The following is a 26,145-nucleotide window of genomic DNA, read 5'->3' as shown; positions in this document are numbered from 1 at the left end:
CGCCTTCCCGCCCTCTCGCAGCGCCCTGCTCCGCCTCCCCGCCCGTCCGCGCGGGCCCGGGCAGTCCCGGCGCGCCCGAGGCGGCGGCGGCGCCGCTCAGCGCCGCAATGAATGAGAGCGACGCCGCAGGGCGCCGCGAGCGCTACCCAGCCGCCCCGCCGCCATCTTGCGCCCGTCCCGTCACCCCCCGCGCCGCCGGCCTCCAACGGCGGGCAGCGCGGCGCGCGTGCGCAGCCTCTCCCGCGCCCTCGCCCCGCCCGCAGTCACGTGCGTACAAGCGCGTGGGACGGGGCAAAAACAAGAACGACAAGAGCACTAACCAATCAGAGAGAAAACCCTGCCCCCTTCCTCACGGGACCTCGACCAATGGCGCTCGCGCGTCCCCGCCCCCAGCACGAGCGCGGCGGTCGCTTCTCCCCGTGCGCGGCTACCGCGTCCCGGGCCCCGCCCTCTCTGCCCGTTATGGCGGGGGCGGCGCCCGGGGGAGAGCGCGAGGGAAGCGCGGCGGCTTCCGCTGCCTCGGCGTTGCAACGACGCAGTGACAGAGCCCGGGCCCGCGCTGGAGGTACAAGAACGTGCCTGCAAAGGGAAAGAAAAAATAAAATCACAAATAAAATAATGTCCCTCAAAGCCCTGCTCGCTTCTGTGGGGGAGCATGACTGGAGCTTTACCCCTCTGCACAAGTTTCCTGCCCCCTCCACAACTCCTATTCTAGCCTTGCTGTAAATGCTGGGAGAGCCATAAACCACCTCACTAAGAGAGTGTTGCTGCCAAAAAGTCCATAAAGGAGCTCCCTGGCACATATTAAGATGTTAATAAGGTAAACACCCTTTGAAATGTCCAACTCAGTTGTGTTTCTTTAGTGCTGAAAGCACTCTGAAGTACAGCAAAGGGCCTGGCCCATTATAAAAGAATGCCAGAATATGCATACTCATTCAAACTGAGGAGTTTTAAGGCAGAAATAATTGGGAATCATCTCTCACTCTACCTTATAATACAGCTTGCAGTTTCTCCAGACCCTAGGGATGATTAATTTTTTATTCAGCAAAGGGTATATGGAAAAAAAAAAAGTTTAAAAAAGCCCAGAAGGCTGCACTCACAAGGCAGTAATTGCATGTCCCACTGCACTCTCTGAAATAAGTTTAAGCATGTTGAAAAGAGCATAAGCTCTTATAGAGACTGCACAAGCTGCCTCTCAAGTCGGGCTTTGCTCGACTGTTCTGAAGCTTTAGATCAAAATCTGTGCCAGGCCCTCAGGGCTGCTGACTCACCAGCAAAAACGCGAAGGTGACGCGCTCGGGCTTCGTGTTCCCGGGTGGTCTTGGTGCTCTCATCCCCATAAGGTGGGATCACTGGAAGAAAAGCATCCATGGATATCTTGCATTGGGGCTGTCTGTTTGGCAAGGGTGATATTAATAGGTAGTCCCAATTCAAACTTTCTGACAGGCAAAAGCATGGACTATGTCACATTGAACGTGTTCAAACAGCACCCCACAAAACAACTGGGCCTGCAGAAATAAAGGCTTCTAAGACAAGCAAACAGGCAGGGATAGAGAGTGGAAAAGTCCTGTGAAACAGGGGGGAAAATAATCACATTCCTAATACAGTAACGACCTATAAATACAATGCTATATATAATTTAGTGAAGAACAATAAATTTGTACCCACCTCCAGAAGGAAAAGCAGAAGAAATGTGATTTCATGATTTTTAGATCATGATCTATGATTTAGGTCATAGGTGGAAAGGTTTCCCAAGCATAGGCTTGTGGGATACTTTTAACAGGCTACTTCTGCAGTGCGTTCAAGAACAGGTTAAACAGGCATGTCAGGAATACTTTTGGCCCTCTCACAGTGCAAATGCCTCTCCTGAAGTCACTCTTGACTCTGCATTTCTCCATTTCTGTGGCTGCACATGCACAAGAAGGTACCAGGCACCACTACGAAAAACAGCCAGGAAATAGATTTCCTGAGACAACTGGCGCAGGTATATGGCAAGGCTACATTATCATTAAAAATATTTAGATAAAGATATAAAGATCATTATCACTTAAATAAATGCTCTTCTGTATAGTAAGAGTGCTTATCCCTTCAATTTGTAAATTATGAAAAACGAGCAAAAACCGTTGCATAAAAAGAAAAGCTTAAAAAATTGAGATACACTAAAAGCATTCAAAGAGAATTCCCAGTAATGTCAAGCTCTAAAATCTCAATGACCAATGAAAAGCAGGGCTACTGCTACTACTGATGAGTTTTGCATTTACATTCATAATGTTAGCACAAAAAATGCAGTAATGAAAAGTAGATAACCACCATCATTCACTATTTTCACATCAAAATGTATGCAGAAACTAGATATCTGACCAATAATTTAGGTAACTGAACAAATAGGACAGAGCTAGAGTACTCTCTTCTCAGTCGGACAGCCTTACACTGACAAAGAACTTCAAACATAAAATACACATTTTCTACTTCAACAAACTGTAAATTAAAAAAAAATCTATTATCTATCTCAGTTGCCATGAAAGACATGGAGAATAAGTCATGTTTGACAATAATACATGTGATTTAGACATGCGGCAGTGTTTTGCTTTTATTTCAGGAATAACAAATGCCAGAACATCCAGGAAAACAGCTCATACAAGAACAATTCAGTGGTTTGGAAATACTGGAAGCAACACATCACATTTAGCCATCAAAATGGTTATACTTGGAAAGAATTCTGGTGTTCTCAACACATTTAAAACGTGTGAGAAGTTACCTATGTGGCATGTGCAAAACAAGTAAGTTACACCGTATGGACAATTACAGAATTAAAAAAAATACATACAGCAGAAGAGACATCATTAAGACCAAACACTGATTGTTAAAAAAAATAAAATAAACAAGAATACCCACCCCACTCCCAAAACACAAAAAGGAGCACATAAATTTAGCTTTAAGATGTTCCCCGTTATCTCCTTTAAACTTTTAAATTAATTCCAATGTGTGACTACTTGTAAGTACTTTCTGGACACAAACACTAACACAGAGGTGATAAATCCAATGTTAAATTATTATAATACTAAACAGCAAACCATTGTGAAATAATACTACTTCTATTGACTTATTTTCAATAACTTGTAAACAATATTTTGGATTTTATAAATGACGGTAAGAAACACCTTCCTTTATATTGTTTAAAAAATAATTGAAGAGCATTCTAAAAATGATTTTTGCCTTCAGATCTATGATTTTAAGATCAATTTAAAAAAGACAATGTTTTAATTATAGCTTAAGGTTTAACAGAAGCCTCTCCTTGTTACTAGGATACCACAGGTTTTCCTATTTCTACTGTGCAGTAATTATTTAATTGCTCATTTTTCAACCCTGAGGCATGAACATTTAATTCTGTTGGTCACAACATTAAAAAGTAAATAAGATACTGTTATGTTGCTTCACAGTTTCTGAATTTTGAGCTAATACATAGATTTATGAGGTATGCACAAGCAAATGCTAAGATTTACACACAAAAATGTTTGGGAATATAAGTCACAGACAATAATAATGGATCTCATACAAGTAACTCCACAGAATTTTTGCGTTTTATCCTATCTTGTACCAGAAGAACAAAGCAGTCAGGCTGTTCAATTGCCACATTATTATTAAACTATTGTAAGACAGAGTCTCAAATCCAAATTCATGGAAGTATAATGAAGTCACACTTCATGGTAAGAATTTGTCTTTTTTGCATGAAAATAAAAGGCAGTTTTTCATGAAAATAAAAGGCTATACAATCAGCCAATATAACTGCTGCATTCTCTGCCTTCTTTGTCCCAGTTATGTATCCTCCAAAAATAAAGGGCAAAGTTCTTTTTAAATTTATCACACAAGATTTTGCTTTCAAATGCTCTCCCCTCTCCTTCCTCTAATTTCAAAGATCATCTTCAAGATGCTACTACTCTATTAAAGATATTTAACCAGTATTATGTGCCCTAGAACAAACAGCATAACATTTTAATCTGTGTACCATATAGTTATGTTGATCCTTTCAGCTTCTTGCCTTTTCTAAATCACTAGGAAATGTATATTAGATACGTTATAGTCATTACTATGTTGCGTTATTTATATATATATAATATATATTCACCAATAGTACTGTAATATTTTGACACCTGCACTGGTTGCGACAGATTTAATGCATTTATTCCTTATCTGTGCAATAAAGCTAGTAAATTGTACAAGGAGTTAGGGCATACTCATCAGATGGAAACAAAAGGGACAAATTTATAGTGGAAAAATGCCAACTCAAACCTCCTAAAAACAAAAGCAAACACAAACAAACAAAATACTCCAACATTTAGATTGTAATCCTGTAAACATGTAGTTACAAAAACAAAACAAAACAAAAAACCAACAGAATATCAGTAACAACCTGGGGAATGAACCTAAGTAAAGCTCCATTGAAAAGCAAACCAACTTTCTTGCATGGTCCAAGCTCCTCATCAAAATAAGGAGAGAGAAAAATAATTTAAGGAACAATCTCTTAGGAGCAATTGCCCCTTTCTCTTCATCTAGTCCATTTTCTTCACAGGGCCCTGGAGAAACAGTGTTAAATTGCAGCACTGCAGAAGGTAGAGTGGAAGGAGGGTGAATTTTTCCTTTTTTAATTTAAATCCCTCCTACTTCCAACATAGAAAGAATATTTTGAAAAACATGATAAACATAGATTTAATGTCCTTTAATGTCAATAATTCATTCATGTACTTTCTTCATAAAAATACTCAGCTTGTGTCCATTGTATTCTTGTCCAAATTTCAAGTTGCTCTGAGCAGGAATTAAATTCAGGAACTCTCAGTTCCTCTGTCTAGTACTACCCACCTTTGTCTCAACACAGAAAAGTCTTACAAAAATACAGCACTGAAAAACATAATTGCTTTTCCAAGTATTGAAAAACACTTTTGCCCCTTTTCTATGCCTCCTTGCAATTGTTTTAGAGTCCATCTATTATTGTGGTACGTTATAAAGAGACTCAGGCCAGACCACGCCACCTCATGCCAATATCCTTCCTCCAGGTATTTTCCTATTATATCTCCCATCACTTAACTAGTGCATCAAATTCTCTATAATCTAGTAATTTATTAAATTTGCATTTTCTTATTTCTCTCTTTGTATTTTCTACAATAGCCAGTGTCTTGTCCTCTGTGCTGCCTTCAACCTTGAGAAACATATGAGAATGCAGTCTCTTTCCTCCTTGCTGTGACACAGTAGCCAACAGGAACAATTTCAGAGAAAAATCAACTCAGGCCATGAGCATTCTGTAAAGTTCCTTTCTTTTTTATTCCTCCCCCCAATATCCCTTCCACTCACAATTCCAGTCCTTTAAAACACTAGAGACACAATATTGTGAATTAAAACCTGACAGTAAGCTCAGCTATCAATTGCATCTGTGAGCTTCTCTGAAGTAGGTTAGGTTTCTCCCAAGGGCTGTGTGGATCACAAGCAGGAAGCTACTGAGGTAGAGGGAGATTCAGTTGTCCCATGCATATAATACATATGTGCTCTGGTTGGTGCTCTGGAGATTTGCAAGAAGAAAAAAAATAAAAAAAGCTCATAGGAGACAATCTTCAAAACGTAGAACAAAACCTAAAACAAAAGGCCAACTCCAAGACCATCTCACTGTATTTTTGAAGTCCTTGGTTCAAAATTTTAAAACAGAGGAGGCTCTTAACAGTTACAGCTAATTCTAACATCAAATGAAAGGTGTTTCCTAAATTTATTCTCATACACAGATCAGTTTTACAAAATAAAAAAGAGAAAACTTGGCATACTTTGAACGCAGAATTCTGGAAAACTGAAAAGTTTCTGAGCAACTGGAAACAGTCTTTTACCAATTAATATCAAGTAACTGTAACTAAACTCATCAATATCAGCTCCACATCTGCATTAAACAATCATTAAAAGTAAGTTAATGTTTAATTTTTTTAAAAGTTATAAAGAAAGACTATTTACTAAATTAATTTGAAACCTAGCTCTACTTTGTCCTTCCTTCAGTGGCCACGATCACTGTCAATCCTGTAACAGAAGCTATTACAGCATTATAAGGAGAGGTGGGTAGTAAATAGTAAGATGAGACAATGCTTTCTAATTTTAAAAATATAGAACTGTTACATCCAACAACATGAAGCTGTAAACAATTTAGTTTACAAAAAAAAGGGAAGTACTCACAGATAAAATAAATCCTTTTAGTAAAAGCAGTAAAATATTCAAAATATAGTTACTTATAAAATTGGCACAACTATTTGCATGGCCCATTCCCAGAAAGTGTGTGGAGATGTGTGGATGTATAGGTGAGAGAAGAATGAAGCAATACAGTCTGTAACAAGATTAAGCTAAATGTCCAGAGTTCTATATATGAGTAGATACAGCTGCAAGACAATCTTCAGATAAAAACAGTAAAAAACATTTTACAATAACAGGTCACAGTGCATGTAATTCCTTTTTTTCCCTCCCCACTCTAAGTAATTTGAGAAATGCTAGATACTTCTGTTATTATCTGGCATCACCGCCCTGAATTTCCATGTTATGAAATTCATCAGTATAGCAACTCTGCTGTTAAGGACACTGCCAATAAAGATCCTAAAAAACAAGAAGCAGTTCTTGTGAGGAACATATAAAGTCAAGTTATGTTTCTGCCACTGTTGTTATCTCTGTGCTTTTAAATATTTCTTTTAAGTATTTAGGGTTTTTTTAAGTATCTCCTTTTAATTATTTCTAGTTTCATTTAACTGGGAAAAGTGTAGGAAAAGAAAAGGCAAAAAACACCAAAAAAACAATAGATACAAATACATACAGAAATACACATTCACTCAAATGGCACTCATTGCTTTTTGTACAGTTAAGCTTTAGTGAAAATATACATCTTAAAACAAATGAAGTACAAATGTACAAAAATCCTTAAACTCAGATAAAAAATATATATAATACACTTTGCTACAGAGATATAAAACATTCAAAGTTCGCTCATCCTTTCTGCTGAAGTAAAAGGATTTAAAGTCTGGAGGACTCCTGGTCATCATCACTGCAATCAGATTTAAAACAGACCTGCAAGAGAAGACAAAGTGACAATTTAGCTGGAAAACTGGCACTTTTATTGGTCTAGGTGTTTTGTGGGACAGGGAGGTGTTTGGGGTTTTGGCTCCTTTCCAGTACTTTTTGATCCATGCCAACTAAATGCTTTAGGAGTATCAAAGGAAACCACAACTCAGCTCAAACCTCAAGTCCTTAAAGCTCCATTTAAACTTATGTTCTTACCTTCTGCTAATGACTTCACAGGGCAATTAACTGCAACGTTAATATTTCAAAAGCAACTAAGGACTCTTCAGCCATATTAAACTTTTAAAAGACATTTTCTGAAAGAAAAAAACCTTGCATCTCAGAACAGTATTGGACTAAACTGATGATAAAGCATGAAGGGACGGCAGTAAGACAGTTTTGACTATAGCTACGCACGTTATTAGTACCTATTCCATTTCTGGAAATGTGAAAAGGGGAATTCAAAACCCAAACTAAAAATGGAAGCATTGTTATTTATTCCATTAGCAACATAACATTTTTCATGAAGGAATTATGAGCTGATAACAAAAATTACTATCATGCAATTTTAATACATGGCTCTGCTTGACAACTTAAGGATATACTCTTAGCAATTTTAAATAATTACATTTCTACTTGTAAGCAAAAGTAATTTCTTTACTGGAATATCATCATGCATCTCAAGATAATTCCACTAAGTGCAGGGATACTTAGCAAGCACAACTGTGTATGACATCTTCAGATGGAACAAAAAAGAACCACCCTAACAAATAGTATATATAGTATATTTCTCACTGTCTATAAGTATGCTGTCTCTCATGCCTTATAGATGGCTTTTTTTTCCCCTCCACCCCTTTTTTTTGCATTCAGTTCTTAGACCTCTAAATGTCTAAGAAATACAAGCTATGCACATATGAAAAGGCTGTGTGTTAACAAAAAAAAAACTATGTATTTGCTTGCAGATAAGAACTAGGGTGACACAAAAGCAAGAAGGCTGAGTAAGGAAAAGTGGCTAGGGGAATGTGCAGATGGGCTACAGAGTCCTGCTAATGCAGGAACTGCCAGCTTCTGAAAGAGGGTGCAAGGCAAAGGCAGAATAAACCATATGTCATTAGTTTCAATATTCAGAGGGTAATTTTCCTTCCTATAATAAAATATATATTTTTAAATGGTATAATGTCAAACTTCTATTGGTAATTTTCTCGGAAGAGAAATATCCTTACCTCCCCACTGAAAAGTCTGTGAAAGAAGCCTCTCTTTGGTTTAGGAGACCTCTCTCTGTCTGGTGACACAGTACCATCAGTTTCATATGCATTGATATCTTCAAAGCAACCCGTTTCAATCATCTATGAAAAGGTACAAAATATAAATGAAAAAAACACAAGCCCCTCAAATATGTTCCATTTATCATCCATTTACTCTGGCTGGGTACTCCTACCAATTACAACTATATATATGTTACCCTTTATGCTTCCAAACTACACTCCTCAAAGAAGTGAAGAAGGCTAAAAGTCCACACTAAACCTTCTCATGCACCTCCTAAAAAACAAAGGGTGTGAAAAAAAGCCCTCAGATGGCCCCTCAGTTCAGTAAGGCATTTCTACAGCTCATGGTGCAATAAACAGAAGATTTCAGAACCAGAATTGAATTTAGTCTGTACCCTGTTAAATATTACATCTTCCTCTCTCATATTCTGCTGATTTCAGACCAATCTCATATAATAGATATGAACATGGTTATTTATAAACTGGATTGAATGTTATTAATAAACATTAAGAGGAATGATTATCTATGCAGAATCCTAGATTGTTCATTCATTATTTACATGAAAAAGTCTTAAGACAAAAATTGATTTAACGAATGTTGAATAGAATAACCTGATAAGGTTATCAGTTTTCTGTTTACAGTCTTTAGTTCTGCACTATGTACCATGCAGTTATTCTATCAGTACCCCAGCATTAAACACCAAAGCAGCAGCTAGCTATTTACTTTTGTATTTAACCTCTCCTCAATGCTCAATATCATGACACAAGGAAAATACAGTCATATTGCATACAGAACTGCACCCGTATCAGGCTGCCACATTCCATTTGGTGCATTTTCAGAGTAGTCCTATTTTTTAGCTAGCTGTTAATAGTCTTGTTCCCTTCCCTGGCTTTTTTTTTTTTTCCTCTCAAGTTCCTTGGCATAGACATCTAAAGCAGAAACTTCTTCAGGTGTCTTTGAGAACTCTGTAATTATATCCCTCATTAACTCTTATTGCTGTGCCAAAAAAAAAAAAAAAAATTTAAGTACACAATACCTCATTTTGCCAAGGGATTGAGACACAACCTGTAACAAATTTGGAGTAGAAGTCATCATCTGTAGTATCCAGGTTCACTCCTTTTACTGTTGAGAACTGTTCTATGTCCAGGACATCTTTACAATACACGGCACGTGGCTGCAGTACGATACAAAATGGTTTCATTAAGTCCCCATCCTTCAAAACCTCACATAAGCATTCATCCAGATGGGTGAGTTTTTTGCAATTTTATATTGCACATTGCTTGTTGATCACTTAATGAAACGATTGTACAGGGCATTAATGCAAAAGCTTAAAGTATCTTGTTGTAAGGCACCTGAGAAATTCAATCCATCCTGCAGATGCAGAAAGAGCATAAAGTTCACTCTCCAGGCATCTTAACAGATGTCAAAAATTCATTTGTCACCTTCCTTTCAACTCCACAGTGACTTGTTTGGGGCCAATCTTTATCAACATCTGAGCTGGAGAAGTAGGGTTCTAAAGGCTAAGAAAACCCCTAAAATGCCCCATAAAGCAATATCACTACTGTAAACTGTTTCTCTTTTGCTTTCCCAGATAAAATGGCACAAATCACCCAGTCTTCATGAGCTGACATGGCATTCTGCTGCCAGTTTAACTACCTTTTAAGGTTTCTCTGGAGTTCATGAGATTAACACAGAATTCTGACAATTCATGCCCTTTTAGATACTAATCAAATCTGTCTCACCTACTTACATCTGGCAAGAATGGAGGTTCTAACATGTTAGCTTCCAGCCTCTTGAAGTTAATATTCTTGAAAATAGGATGTTGCTTTACAGTAGCAGCTCCATCTTCAGTGCAACCCAGTCTTTCCCCTGGATTTTTGGCAAGTAACTGCAAAGATGAGGGAAAAAAAGGCTGAGGCAATGATACCATCCCACAGTTTTAAAAATAGATCTATATACAGACTTTTTCAGTATAAAAAAAGAGTATGTGGTTACTGGGCCTTTTGTAACACTAATTTTATCATGCTATCAAATTGAACTGAAAATTGAAACTATAAAAACAGTCTGGGAGTAAAAGGATTTTCAGTACCCATACAAACCAAAAATTGGTGAGGGCTGGGGTAGAAATATACCTGAGCAGCAGGTCACTACTTATTCAGGAATTAAAGATTATATCCAAAGATATGTGAGAACATTTTAAATGCCAGGCTGAATAGATTTTGCAGTATATTAAACTTTGCTCTCATGAAATACAGATTTATGTTTATTTCGATGGATTTAAATAATCTACATGCTTTTTGTAAAATAATAATAAAAATATGTAAGTTTTCTTTCTGTAGAAGTGTGTTACTTATAGCAAGCTGCTCTCTTGTTCAGTCTTCAAGATGAAAGAACTAGTAGACTACTCTGCCCTGTCTCCTTATACAGTACCAAAGCTGAGTTCTATTGTGTTATGATCTTGTGTGGTATAAATCATTATCGCATGTAAAACATGGCATTTTTCACACGAATGAAAATATACAGTCTTTCTTCAACTTGAAAAAAAGTCTAGATTCTCCAAGTTTGATAACATAACTGAACAATTAATGGGTTCTCACAAATTCCCATCTGAACCAGGGAAACATTTAAGAACTCTTATTCTGCATCATCTCAGCTTTTTCAACAGAAGATATTAAAATAAAACAGTTCAGCTTTTAGAAAGGATTAGAAATTTAATTTTCAAACCTCTACGGCTCTTCACCCACCATCCTGCAGATGGATTTTGCCTCCTCTGAGAACTTGTCTGAATATGTTTCCTGGTCTTCCTTTACTCTCCGGTCAATCTCATCCCGTTTGACCCTTTCCTTATGCTTCCTGAATGGAGACTGTCCTTCAATCATTTCATAAATCAGGCAGCCAAGACCCCACCAATCAGGGCTGAAGGTATACTTTTCATTTTTGAGCACTTCTGGGGCTAAAAACAAACAAACATAAATCCCAGGATGATTTATTTTTAATTCCTTAATGGTGAAACATTTCCATATAGTCTTCTGGCACTGTGCAAAGATGTGTTATATCCTGTGTAAGTGCTAATTTCTACAGTGCGATGTATTGTAATAGTACAACAGAAGCAAGGAAGTTCTTTAGGGCTCAAGTTCCATATTGTTGGAACTGAAACTGAGAATGAAACTTTTCCAAAGTATCAAAAAAAATCCAAGTGTCAGCACCATAAGAATCACGCTGCTTATCTGTGACCCCACGTTTCCCTGAACTCCAACAGAAATTAAGTGCTTTCTTAAATTTCTGCCCAGAGTGAATTTTTTCGAAGTTAATTTAGAGTTCAAACAGAAAAATCACAGCTATCAGCACATAACTTTTCTTTACACAGCGCGTCTAACAACTAATCCAGATCCAATAGAGTTCTTTGGACAAGTCATTCATACATTCACAGCAGTTTGCTGGTGGAATACAACTGAAGATATTTTACATACCCATGTAACCAACAGTCCCAACCCGCCCTCGGACTGTTTCTCCTTCTGGAATCTGCACAGCTAATCCAAGATCTGAAATTCTGATATGTCCTGTTTATATTAAAATAAATTATAGATAGTCAGCAAATAATATCATCACTTTAAAACAATTTCTCTAGCACACCTCATTAAAAATAACCCAGTGCATTAAAACATTTAGAAACCACATAAGACTAAATTTCTTTAACTTAACTAGAAAGCAATGATTTACCAGTACTTCCCCCTTCCTTTTTTCTTTTTTTTCTTTTTCTTTTTTTTTTTTTTTTTAAAGAAGGAAGACAAGCACAGATCTATCAACTAATTTTCTGAAAGTCATAGAGAAAGATTCACTGTCAAATACTCTGTTCCCAGCTGTAGCATAGGCTGTGACTCTAGGTTGAACAGGAATTACGACTGCTCAAGATCTGCATTTAAGCACCAGACAATTGTATTTTTTTTTTACATTCTGCATTCCTCTACACCCAAACTTTCAGCTTTCTGATGTCCTAAAAGAACAGCAGTTACTCCATTTATTCCTCACAGCAGGAAACTGGAGTCTGTTCCAAGATCTTTTTAGGAGAACCTTTAATAATGATGTGTACAAGTTATAATTATTATTGCCAAGTCCTTCAAAAAAACCTTTTTAGATTTTTATTTATTTTTATTTATTTATGAGCTATCAGTTCCATATTAGGATTTTCCCTTCTCATGAACCACTCAGAGGTAGATAACCTTTTATTTCACTTTCTAAGTGGTAACTTCTCAGGTTGACTACCTCTCCTATTACGCACATGTTTTCAGTAGCTCCTGTAAAGCAGAAGCAGTCTGGTAGAAGAGCAGCCATGGTTCATTGTGAACATTAATGGTGACACAGGAAGAGTCCATGAAGGACAACGACAACAGGAGCTTTAGCTTCCTACCAACACTTACACTGACATACACAGTTTATTGTTGAGCAAACTCAAAACAAAACAAAAAAATTAAGGCAGTAATTTTATTTTACACGATTCTAATGTAAAAATACTTAACATACTGTCTGGATTTTAAAAATCAAAAAACTACCAGTCATCATCAGCAGCAAAACTCAGGGAAAATGCATACTTCTAATAGTGGGTATGAGGACAGGGACACTGTTGGTGATAGAATCTTCATGAGTCACAGAATAATTTAGGCTGGGAGGGACCTCAGGAGGGCTCCAGTCAAAGTCTGATCAAGCAGGATCAGCTATGAGATCAAGCCAAAGTGTTTAGTAGTTTTTTTTCCCTTTTAGGTCTAGAGAGCATCAAGGATGGAGACGGCACAACTACAGCGGGCAGCCTCTTCCACTGCTTGACCGTCCTTTGCACATACTATTTTACATGCATTTGGTGCTCCTTATTCTCTGACGTCTGATGAACCCCTCAAGCACAGGATCTGAGCTCCTGAAGCTATTTTCTAATTAGCCCCCTCTGCTCTCTGCAACAAGATCAGAATGTCCCTGGCAGAGAGAAGACATTCTAGTGCAGTCGTGTAAGGTTACATTTTTTTCCTCAAGAAAAGCTTTCAACTTTTTTTTTTTTTTTTGCGACATTACTGGTAAAATAAAGAATCCGTTTGATGTCTAGCAAGTTATATAAAAGTTTTAGTCATGTTAAATTGGAGAGAGGTAGAAAGGGGAATGAAGGAGCCATTTTAAGGATGGAAATCAACTCCCTCAGTACGACTTTTTCCTTCCTTCGTCCCTCCCACTCTCTCTCTTTTCTCCTCTCCCCCTCCAAAAAAACCTTTCTACTGCTGTCCTAAAGATGGAAGAGATTGTGCCCTTTCCTAATTTAAGTACACTAAAATGTAATAAAATCAAAGTTTACCTACCACAGTCATCAAGGAGTATGTTCTCAGGCTTCAAGTCTCTACAAATAAAACAGAACCAAAAAGGCTTATTATCCCGAGGCCAAATTTCCAGCCATCATCCATCTTTCATCAATAAGCAAAGAGGTGCAACATTTGTAAAGTTGAGGATTTATCTCGTTGATCCATAAAACTCTCCAAATGTAATTTTCCCAACTCTCTATCCCACTTATATTATATTTAGGATGTCAATTCGTATTTCACAGATGATAAACCTCTACATCATGTAGATTTTGACAGAATGGCAATTTATATTTCACAGATAAACCTCCTCCGCACAATATGGAAATTTGATCGGAAGACCAGCCAGCTTATGCCTATACATGGACTGAAAGCGCGCTCTGCACACAGAGCTCCATGCAGCTTCACGTCTGCCAGCACTTGCTGCGGTTTGATGATGACTTCCTGAAGTATGCCAGACAAGACTACCCAAATACGAATATTTCTTATTTTTACTGATAAGATTCATTAAGACTAAGCATATGCCGAGGTATTGTTTATTAACATTCAGCTCCTGCCTCGAGCATTCAGCTTCTAATGCTCATTAAGCCCTTGCTTCTAGGTAGGATTCTTTGCAATCAACTTTCGGCCAAGAACATCTGAAATTTTTCTGCTTTCAAAGTCTTGCATGGAATATTCTTCTGTTATTAAAAACTAACAAAACTCAGGAAATAGTCAAAAGACAAATCATTCAATACTGCAGTGTGGAACTTTATAAATTAAAAATATTTGAGATGATTAAGAACAAACGAAAAGAAAAAAAACACAAATATGTTATATATCCCCCTCCCCAGGATAATCTGGAGAATCACTGAAGCTGACCAAGCAGCTCTTCAGAGGTCACTTCTAGAATTTACCCTCACCTCAATCAATCAGACTTTACCGAAAACATAGTAAAAATAATTTTTTATATATTTTATATATATTTTTTATAATTTTCCTTTGAAATACTTTTAAATCAAGGTTACAGGTTAAATCAAGCAAAAAAAGAGTTTGAAAAGCAGACTTGCAACTCCAGCACAACTGACTGATGCCTAGCATGACACTTTATAGCAATAACTGCTCCTTAATGGAAACTACATTCAATTCTGGCAAGATTTTAGGCAATCAACAATCTTTCATAATCTGTTATGTCCTAGCCAAAACTCCAGCTATTGAAAGCAATTAGTTTTGAGGCCTAGTGGTTTGCAAGATGCCAGCTTTGGGAATAGGCAAGCACCTAGCTCTCTAGCTGAGCTTTTGGAAGGTGATTTAGCATATCAGCCTTCTCCCTACCTGCCACTATGCTGTGGCTGGAGGCAGAATTCCTACTGGGACATGTGCGCTCCAGCCCTGTGCTCTGCAACAGGCTACGAGCTACAGCTACTACCCTAGTCCTAGGCAGGGCGGTTTGGTTTTGCTTCCTGAAGGAGAGAATAGAAAGGACTGCACAGTGCACAAAACTAAGAGAAACTTTCATTAAAAGAAATAGTTTTAAATATAAATATATACACTCACTTTATTTTAAATTAATTTAAAATAAACACACTCTGGTTTATTTTCTTCCTGTAGCTTATACTAACTATTCTACACAGAAAGCTTCTGGATAAAGAGTTCTGCAATAAGCAATAGCTGCTGGATTAGCCAGAATTACTAGTGTGGTTTAAACATTTAAGGCATCAGTGATGCAGGCTGTCACCCAAAACTGTCACACACTTCACTGCACAGATGTGCACTGAGCACTGGCATCAGGCAGGCAAGCAGCTGCCTGGCTCATCCACAGCAGCTTCAAAGGCCACCAGTGGGGAAGAAAAAGCTGCCTCTCCAAATAGTTTAACTGATAAAAATGCCATCATCCTTCAGGAGTCAAGCCTCTGAACTCCAGTGGCAAAGCTTTGGCATTAGAGGTCTTTTTTGAAGCCAGACATCTGTTCTCTGCTCTGTTCCATCCAAATCCTGCTTTTGCTCTATGGGCGACCAGCCTTGGGATGCAGCAGATGGATGGACAGCTCCACCCCTCTCCACTCCTGGCTGCCAAGGGCATGTGGCAAAACTACGGATGGTTTCACAAGTGCCCCGGCCCCGTGGCCCAGCTCCTTCCCCACGGCGGCGGTGCAGGGCTCTCAGCCCAGCTCTGCGCCGCCCACTCGGCCCCGCGCGACCCCCTCGCCTCAAATCCCACGCTCCAAACGGCAGAGCCGCCGCCGCCGCGCTCCTACGGCCGCCTAGAAATACAGGCGGGGCGGGAACACTGACACTTGGAACACACAATAAAAGCTAGTGTTAAAGGTGAGGAAAACTAGGCCTTGCTTCTCCTCACTGAGGGACTTTGTTCCACATCCTAAATACATCCATTAACACAACTGACTTGCACTGCCGTTCTATGCCTCTAGCTGTTCTATGCCTCTGGCTGCCGTCACCTCCTGCACTGAGGGCTGCTGCCTTCCTCCACTGCCATTGGAACACGCTTACGCTGTGAATACTTGTATGGACAGCCACAAAAGATGTTTTACCAGGAAAATTGATAATGGCTTCCTAAAAGCAAAGTCATTTGAGTACAGAGAATTTAATTTAAACAATTCTTGAGCGACGGCAACAAGAACCAGTTTCAATTTCAGAAATTCTGTGAGTGTGCAAGAATTAAGTGTGTTCAAGCTGACAGCAACAGGAGAAAAACATTCTATGAAGGAGAAAAATACAAAAGGAATGAAAAATAAATCTTAGTTACCATAGTTATAGAAAAATAAACAAACAAAACAAAAAGGCTTCCAATGACAGGAAAGGTAAGGATTTCTCCCCCTCAGACAACCACGGCATTAATGACGCTAGATTACTTAACATCGTTAGGATTATGGCCAATTTCCCAAGTTTTCTGCTTCACATATGCACTCCATTGCTTGCTAAGTGCACCTGCATCAAGGGCATTAAGGCACTTGATACAGAATTTTGATTGTGTAACATATAACTGTTATTAGTGATACTCTAAAGACTTCTAGAGTCACCTGCTTGGCCTTCACCATTGTAGAACTCCAGTTTGATAACTATGTTACTAAAGGTATTGTACAGAAAATGTACATACAGAAATAACAAAACTCACAGAAAAACAGTATCAACAAAACAAGAGACAGTAGAAGACTGTTTTGCAAAAAGATCCTCTTTCTATATTAAAAAGAAAGCAAGGCCAAAAGTGATTCCACAGAGGACAAAATTATCCAAATATATTCTAGTTTTATTCCTCAAGTGTAGATGACCTGTCATTATGATTAGAAGTCTTGTTTTTCATCTATTGACATATTAGACAGTCTTAGTAAGTCTTCTTTTGTACTATTTAAATAATGATAGAATTCCTTCAGGTATTACAATTAATTTCAAGCCTTTCCTTTTCCTCCCTAAGCACACAAATTATTCAATTACTAGTACACATAACTGTCTCTCTCACTCCTTAATTTCACTATGAAAAGAAACTATGATTTCCATTTATTTCATTAAAGTGCAATTTATTCAGGGTTACCTGTAAAACTGTTTATTTTTTTGCTTGCTCTTACACTACTTGTTTAAGGCCATCCAGCAACTGGAAACCTATTAAAAATTCCTAATAAAGGGAAGACCATGTAAATTAGACAACACAATAACAAGGAGAGAGTTCTAGACACCAGCACCACTCCAGAAGATACCAACACCATCCCAGACTAGAATTCTGGACACAAACTGCTAGGATTCAATACATATGTTTGAATGTCTTCTAGTATGCAAATATCTAACAAGCTGTGTTTAAACACAAGGGCTGTTTTCTGCAATCAGTTTTGCTTTCACTCAGATCTCACTATCTGTCAGACTAGTGTGTGTACCTCAGCCTTTCTTCTCACCAATATAGAGGGCTAAGACTCTTAAATTATGCAAAAATTTTAAATCTACTTTAAATATAATTGATGTGTGGTGTTTTGCACCATGAATACTGAGAGACTGTATTACTGACATACCACTAAGTTTTACCTGTTTTCTAATATTTAACATTTTCAACAGTGTATGACCAAAAATAATATATAATAGAGAGCTATAAAGATTACCAGAAAGATTTACTCTCCTGAGGGTAACAAGCAATGCAGTAAGGGATGTCTATACCCTTCTGTGAACTTCATACAGTGGAATCCTGTTTGCTCCTTTATTTGCTCTGCTAATTAGTTTGCTTCGTAAAACATATTTTTTCTATTGCTTCTCAAATAACTTTGAATCAAGTCTATAATATTTTAAAATAAAGGAAGTATCTAAATCTAAATTAGCTGTTAAATAAGAGCGGTGTTTCCAAAAGAGATGTCAAGAACAAGAATACTGAAAGATTTTGTGCATTTTAAAATAGAGTTATCTGATAAGACTCTATTTATTTTAAATACAAGATAATTCACACTTAATATGTTGAAAAGACATGGAAATTTCAAAGTATGTTACAGCAGATACTACTCACCTGTAAACAATTCTCTCCCTCTGCAAATCCTCCAGACCACAGCACAACTCCGCAGCATAGAAAATAGCCCTTTCTTCATCAAATCCAGGATTTCCCATGTTATATATATGAAACTTCAGATCTCCTCCATTCATTATGGTTAATACTAAACACAGGGCATCTTTTGTCTCATAGGTGTAGGACAAACTAACCTAAAAGGAGGCAGGGGGAAAGACAACCACTTATCACTCCTATACCAAATAAAATACAACACTCAAGTCACAGTACAATTCATAGTTCCTTAGCCAATACAGTAATATATTAACTCTTTTATAAAGTCAATGAAGAATCACTACTGCGCACAGAGATCTTGCTTTGAATTACCTGCCTTGCAAAGGAGAATTGTGAACTCAAAGCAAAATAATTTTTGTAACAGTAAAGTGCAAAATTTAGCATGTTGGCTCAGTTATAAAATCATTTTTAGTTAAAAAAGTTATGCTGTTAAATATCTAAAATATCTACTAGGATCTTAAAAATCACCTAAACAGTCTAATTTGTATTGAAAGCAATGAGATTTAAACAAACACTTCCATTTCTTAAGAACCAAACCATCATGATTTTTCCTTATGACTCAGATCATGTATTTTTTAAATGCAACACAGAGGCTATAACTCATTAATAATGTCAAGTTTTTCCTTCAGAAGTATAAATGCAATAATAAACAAACAAGCAAGCAGTTACTTTTAGCAAGGTTCCCCATTTAATGATTTTAACCAGTTGGGCTTTACACTGACCTGTCCAGCTATTAATGATTTCAGTTATGTCACGTGTGAAAATCATCTGCCCATTTCCAAGCCAGCTTTACTGCAGATCTTATATCTAGATCTTTTCTGTTGCATTGATATAATACTGAACAACTAAGGAAAAGACTCATGTACAGCACTATAAAGTGATAATGAATTAAAGTTTGCTGAATTGTTTATAGTACTTATGGAAGTTAAAACAATATTACTCATTATTGGAAGTTTATTTCCTAGTATCTCATATCTCTCAAAAGCTAGTAATTTCTGGAGAGGAATTCAAGCCTTGTGAATACAGAACAGTAGTATACTTGTACAAAAATATTATTTATGTCTGTTTAACATATTAATGCATCTGGACAACATGCATTTCATTTGCCTTTTAGCTGGTAGCATTCTGAAGCTTTTGTACTTTTTTTTTCCCCCCCAATACATACAGTTTACCAGATTTTAGTTTTTAAACTAACCTCTAATATACCATTCAGAGAATTTTTTAAAATTCATTTACAATTGACTTTTAAATGACAATAACACAGTGAAGGAGATGCACATTACCTGGGGAAACATTTACATGATATACGTACTCTTTGATCTTTCTAAGCTACTGCATTTGCTGCTTAGCAATTACAGTTACTACCGGACCATAAAATATGTGATAATATCAGACAAAACTGTTAAGACTAAAATTTTAAGTCTGTGGAACTTCTGTTAAAAGGTATGGTAATTGTTTCATATCCAATATACCTCTTTCAGGCCTAGTTCACAACAAAGCAGTATAACTAACCTAAATTGAAACAGTAGTCATTTTTCATGTTTATCTTGAAATGCATAAGCACTAGAGCAATAAATGCTATAAAAAATTCCTAAAGAGACAAAAGACTTAATATTAGAAAAAGTAAAAGAAACTCAGGATATTAACTTCTAATGGCAATTATATTGCAGACCTCACACAAAGTCAGCCCTTTAGAAGTGCAATTATGAATGACTTCCAATGATGAAGTTCAAAATCAGTGTTTACTGTAAGAAAATAAGTACATTGGAGTGGAGTAGGAGGTAACAGGAGAAAACTAAGGGTAAGGAACTAGAAGAGATAAAGAAGAAAAACAGAGAAAGAAGGAAAAAAAACAGAAAAAAAGCGGTTATTCTATAAATCTTATTAAGCTTAAGCAACCATATTCATTCATAGTCTGGAACAGAATTCAAGTTATTATTCAAGTCGGAGTAGTATAGCATAATCTATCCACGTTTAAACAGATGACAACGATTCAGTGGCATCTGCATCCTGAAACAGAAGCTAACATTTTCGTTAAAAGCAAGAAATAGAAACAGAGGCTAGAACCAATTCAACAGGGAACGTAAAAACTCTGCTAAGAGCTACTTGAATTCACATATAGGATATACTCTATTCTTTATATTAATCACTGCTCCTACCAGTCACACATTCTTTTAATTCAAGTACAAAATGCCTTTTGCCCATGAGCTCCTGGAAGAAACTGAAATGAAGCAAGCTATGGAGAACAAACTTCAGCAAACAAGATCAGAAGGAGATACTTACTACAAACCTACTATTCACTTTTTCTAGAATTCTCTTTTCATTTAAAGCCATTGATTCTCCTTTCCTCTTCTTTATTCTCTTTTTTTCTAACTTTTTACAAGCATACATTTTTCCTGTTGCCCGCACTTGGCAGGCACACACCTAGAAAAGGAAAGGCGTGTCAGAGGCATTTTTTAATAGAAGATAAAATCTTATTTGCCTTTTTCCCCCCCTCAAACTCTTAAATACTCTCAGAAAAAAAAAAATGAGTCTAGAAGAATTAACACACAGCATTCACCCCAAAACTTGAGGGCCACAAAAAATAAAATAGAAAAAATGTTTATACAGCAGGAAATCCATTTTTGCTAGGGTTGAATGGTTTAAGTAAAACTGTGCATCTTGTACTGATGAAATATCCGCATTGTATACGTCTAAACAAACAGGATAGAGGACAAACATCCACATCATAATGAAGTGGAAGAAAGATAACAAAGTTTTAACCCTTATCCCCCTTCAGCACAGGCATGCAATTAAAATATTTGGTTTATTTAAACAGTGAACCATAAGCACAATGAAATAAATCAAAGAAGATTTTCATATCAAGTTCGTGAATATTCTACATATTAAGTAAAACCAAAAATATGTTGTCATAGCCAAATAAAAAGTCTCAACAGAATGCTATGTAATTGTTGTTGTATTCAGCGGCAGTTTCTTCATCTTTCTTCAAGACCTCCAGTATTAAGACTAGCATATAAAAAGAAAATGGTCTGGATTGATGACATTTTGCCAGTTGACATGGCAAAGGTAGATCGTTAACAGAACAAAGAGATTAAAAATATCTTTTTCCTTGTACTAACATATAAGGACTATCTCACATAAAGATGGCTCAATACTCACCTCTCCAAATCCACCTTTTCCTAGCACTCGGTAATGCCTAAATGTGTGTTTGGTAACTGGTTGCCTGATTAACAAAAAGAAACAGTTACTGTAACAGGAATTACAGAAGTCTGTAATTCCATCCCACCCCAAACTGAATCTTGACCTTCTCCTTCCTGTTCTGAACAACATATGGCATCTGAACAAGTGTTGCCTTGACCATTATAACAAATTGAAAGGTATCAAATAAAAGGGGGACCCTCACTGGAAACACTCATTCCTTCATGTGGTCATTAAAAGTACAAAAAGACCCCAAACAAACAAAACACATCAATTAGATCCTATGCTGTTTAAAGACTACAACAAGGCTCTAAATGATGCAGTGATGGTTACCACTTCTAGTTGCTTCCCTCAGCTATGCTATGGTGACACTTAGGCTGCTTTTCAATCAGATTCTGCTTACAATGCAGCGTTTGAAAGGTGAATAATTTCTGGTTTTGCTTGGCTTAAAGAAAGAAAGAATGCTGTGATGTACAAGAGCAATTTCAGAGCTAATTGACCAAACTGTTCAGGTACCGACACAGTGGAAGAGGAACAGACGGAGGCTTCCAGCCATTCTATGCACATGACAGCAGAATTTTGTTTCTTTAAAGAGTGTTCAGTGTTAACGCAGTGTAGTTTTCATGGACACATATAGAACTTACTAGGTTCATTTAGTAAAGAATTTGATTTGAGTTACATCCTTTGTTCTCTTCCTGGCTTTTTTGCCCAATTCGGTCAAGCAAAGACAATGAGTAATAGGAATTTACTGTAAAACTAACATTCAAACACCTTCATGTTGTATGATACCAAGAAATATTGAATAAATATCAACTTGTATCAACTTCAGACTTGTGAAAAGTTTGGACATTGGTTCCATGTTGGTTCAGAAGCCCCCAAACAGATGCTGATATAAAGATCTTGCTGACTTTCAATTATGAGAATCTTTGTGTCAGCCACTCTGAAAAACTGATTAATTTTCCAGTCACATAATGGGTTACAAAACCCATTAACCTGCTCCCTGCTCACTAATTAGACCTTGTTTGAAAAGAAATGCTGATGGAAATTCCAAAAGACCCGATATCCCACTACACTCTTGACAACTAGACATTTGTATATTATAATAAATGTGCATTTAAAACAAAAATCCACACAAATTTACCACTTAAGAGACTCCTGGACAGAGACTTCAGCCAGAGTAAGAGCTCTTTTAACTATTCTGTCAATATCATCCTTTACATCATGTCTTTCAGATGTGTCTTTTTTTCAGAAACTTTTCAGAAAATGTCATTCATTGCAGCACTAGAGTGCTTATAGCACAAGCAGCAGAGTTGTGCACAAAACAAAACATAAACATTATAAACCAACTTACTTTTCCAGCCATTTCCACTGTAAAAAACGGGAAAAATACACACTTTCTTGGTAAGCCTCAAAAGGTCTTCTGCTTAGATATTCATGGACAACTCTAGGGATAGTAAAATAAAAATCATATACAGGCATTCTGATAAAGCAGATGCTAGCAGCATTTTTAAACCACTCAGTGAAGCAGTAGGTAAAACATTGTAACCGTGCTACCAAGTATCTTAATGTGAGTAGCTGTCACACAGAAGTATTCCTATAAAAACACCAGTGAATGACAAGCTACTCCTATTTATTATAGTGACTAGAACTCTATATATATATAAAAGAAGAATATATAATGAGAATATAAGTACGTATTCTCATTAGCTGTGTTCAAGCCCATCTAGCAGAATTGTGTGAAGGTACTTTCTGGTCCTGGCACATTCAAATCTGAGTGCCATGAAGGTTTATCATAAGCTGAACAGCAAGGTGAAAAAGAAATTTGGAAAACATCACTCAAAAGGTGTTCAGCCACTTACTGGACAGAGGGAAGATGATGATCTACAAAACAGAATATCCATTTAAGACAAGTTTTATTTGACACTCTCACATGTCCCTTTTGATCTTGTAGTCTCACGTTGTTGTACTTTGTGTTGCCTGGGAGATGACCCAAGCAGTGATAAGCTGCAAACCTACACACGAACATGATCAAGCACGCCTTGAAGAACCAGTAATATTAGGCACATAAAAGCTCTAGAAAGACTTGGAACATTAGTAAACATGCACAGTTCCTCCAAAAAAGCCTCCCTTGTTGCAGTTGTGTGAAATATCGCTACACGACTTCAGAGCAAAATCAAGCTATGCTATTTAAAGTTTGTGTTAACTATTTCAACCAGTTCTTTAATCGATCAATCCTTTAATCAGCCATCCTAGCAATGTAACTGTTGGGGCTGAGTGCCACCCATTTTCAAGAGAAAGTTCATAATATTTCTATTTTCAGGCTTCCATTGACAACTTCATATTTTCCAAGCACCATCAGCAGGGAAGAGCACTCACTGCCCAAAGGTAAAAGTATACTAAAGAGAAATACTATTTTAAATTATCTGATAACAGATAAATCATTTTCTGACAATAGTATGATTTTATGCAAAAATAAGAAGACAGTCTTTAATGATTATGTACCTCAGCATTTAAAAAAAAAAAAAAAAAAAAAAAAAAAAAAAAACACCTACCCCTCTGCTCTGCAGAAGTCAGGCATTTAAACTTAAAGTGAGCCTAATCCTTCCCAGTTTCTTATCTATCAAGACAAAGACCAAACACTGTTGGTTGCAATAACTTACTTTCACTTGTCTTAGACTCGCATGAAGCTTTCCAGCAGTATTGCAGTTTTATTCACTTTTAACATTATTTATTTTAACATACCTGGTACAGTCCATAAAAAGATCTTTAGATGGGTTCTTCTCCAGTCTTGCTTTACATTCATTTACTGTTTCCTGAGGTATTTCTGGCAAGTGCGCTGCAGACTTTTTATAATGAAGAAAAAAAAAGAAAAAAGCAACAATAAAGGTAATTTTGCTGAGTCTTGAAGTAAAATAAAATCTGCTAATATGGGAAAAGGAGAAGATTTATCTAAGCAAATAAGAATATCAGAAAAGTCAGATTTAGACAAAACTTATGTTTGTTCCCCATTACAAAGAACTGCATTGAAAATTTTTGCTTTTCATCTACAATATTCTAAGGAATAAATTTGGCAACAACTTGACTCTTCTTCTTTTGATAGGCCTGCCATCACAAACGCAAGTATCTGTTCGGTTTGGCAAGAAGGGAAGGAAGTGAGTGTGTTTATGCAGGGGCACGCATTTTGGAAAACTGTTTCCAAGCAGTTCAAAGAAATTTGCTCTTCACCAAAACTGCATTTTCCCTTTGAGGGTTCCAAAGAAACTATCAGAGGAGATGTGGCCAACTTACAGTGTATCTACTTTTATGGCATCTGGAAAGTATTCATTTGAATTAAAGCTTTATGAATGTGACTAGAGTAAGAGAAGCTGAGGACTATTGATGCCTACTGTGTAATCATACATACACAACATGAGCTGCTATCAGAGAACAGATTCTTAAAAAACAATCAGGGAGATCTAACATATGCAAAAGGAGCAGATGTTATTGACCACCATGCAAAAGGCAGAAAAACAACATGATCCAGAACAAAACAAAACATCAGTTCATTTTGTGAATGCCTGTAGCAATGTTAAATTTACAGCTAACTCATCAAGCCCACATATGAGTAAACAAAAAAGCCTACTCTGAGTTTGACAAATTCCTCACTCTAAGGTACAAAGACTGCAAAACACTGAGTTACGTTGTTATAAAGCCTTCTTTAGATGCAAAATAAACAGCTTTTTACTTTTGATCAGTACTTTAATTAAAAAAACCCTTCATAATATTAGTTTTCAAATTAGAGAGCAACCAATGCTTCTGCTGAAGCTGTTACAGCTTCACAATTTTAAAGTCAGTAAATGTTTCCAGAAAACCAAAAACAGAACTAAAGCTTTCAAAGTCCATTTAATTTGAAAGGTGATGCAACTACTTATTCTTTAGGTCTCATCTGACATTTACACCAAATTTGACAAAATATCTTGCAATATATTATATTTACCCCATTAGTGAAGTAGGTCTGTAAAACTTTCAGGCCACAATCTATACGCTTTTCATCTGAAGATACCTCATATTCTGCCTGGTGGAATGAAGTTGAGAAATAAATTAGTGTTATTTAGTATTTCATACACTGTTACTTAGTATTTTAACACATCCTTTAATGTGATGCTAGGCAAATTTTAACAAAAAATACCAGGATATTCCTAATAGAAAGAGAAATTAATGTTCTCATTCTTTTCAGTCTATAAAGAGTCTATGGCTACAAAATAAAAAGCATTTTAAAGAAAAAAAGGTACATGGAATTTAACTTTCAGCAAATGCATTGATTCTAGCAATTTGAGTAATTTCAGTTGTACACCTACATCTTACAGATTAAAGTAGACATAAAAATTACAGTGGAAAATTTATGTAGCTTTGCAAAGCAGAATGATAGAGGGTTTTTTTCCTTTATTGTCACCTTGGTTGATTTGGCATAAAGCCATGAAGTAAAGATGATTATTGAATTCTCATTCTTTTATTATTACTATTTTCTACAAGGCCATGTTGATGTTGATCTACTCAGCCCTGGTGAGGCCACATCTGGAGTACTGCGTCCAGTTCTGGGCTCCCCAGTACAAGAGGGATGTGGAGCTGCTGGAGAGAGTCCAGCGCAGGGCTACGAGGATGATCAGGGGCCTGGAACATCTGCCCTATGAGCAGAGGCTGAGAGAGCTGGGTCTGTTCAGCCTGGAGAAGAGGAGGCTGAGGGGGGACCTGATCAGCGTGTAT

The 26,145-nt window shown here is 36.9% G+C and overlaps 1 protein-coding gene across 2 annotated transcripts in view; it reads right to left on the bottom strand.

Moving 5' to 3' along the window:
• Window positions 1-6,830: 6,830 nt before the first annotated feature.
• The window catches only part of GRK4 (G protein-coupled receptor kinase 4), a 33,797-nt gene continuing 14,482 nt past the window's right edge, over window positions 6,831-26,145 (bottom strand). The window contains exons 4-17 of one of the 2 annotated variants that reach the window (XM_026034124.1): window positions 25,379-25,456; window positions 24,145-24,245; window positions 23,262-23,414; window positions 22,754-22,846; window positions 21,364-21,427; window positions 20,488-20,628; window positions 18,154-18,344; window positions 13,677-13,714; window positions 11,808-11,897; window positions 11,082-11,290; window positions 10,088-10,225; window positions 9,374-9,511; window positions 8,295-8,417; window positions 6,831-7,080 (exon numbers count right to left, since the gene is read on the bottom strand). In XM_026034124.1, the coding sequence (XP_025889909.1) occupies window positions 7,027-7,080; window positions 8,295-8,417; window positions 9,374-9,511; window positions 10,088-10,225; window positions 11,082-11,290; window positions 11,808-11,897; window positions 13,677-13,714; window positions 18,154-18,344; window positions 20,488-20,628; window positions 21,364-21,427; window positions 22,754-22,846; window positions 23,262-23,414; window positions 24,145-24,245; window positions 25,379-25,456 (1,611 nt within the window). In that variant the 3' untranslated portion in view covers window positions 6,831-7,026. The remainder of the gene's footprint in view (window positions 7,081-8,294; window positions 8,418-9,373; window positions 9,512-10,087; window positions 10,226-11,081; window positions 11,291-11,807; window positions 11,898-13,676; window positions 13,715-18,153; window positions 18,345-20,487; window positions 20,629-21,363; window positions 21,428-22,753; window positions 22,847-23,261; window positions 23,415-24,144; window positions 24,246-25,378; window positions 25,457-26,145) is intronic. The other variant, XM_026034126.1, reaches the window with a different exon arrangement.

Source organism: Nothoprocta perdicaria, unplaced genomic scaffold (assembly GCF_003342845.1).
Source record: "Nothoprocta perdicaria isolate Ctin4 unplaced genomic scaffold, notPer1 scaffold_14, whole genome shotgun sequence".
Classification (NCBI taxonomy): Eukaryota; Metazoa; Chordata; class Aves; order Tinamiformes; family Tinamidae; genus Nothoprocta; species Nothoprocta perdicaria.
Note: the sequence above shows the minus strand (reverse complement) of the source record. Positions and strands in the feature narration are given on the sequence as shown.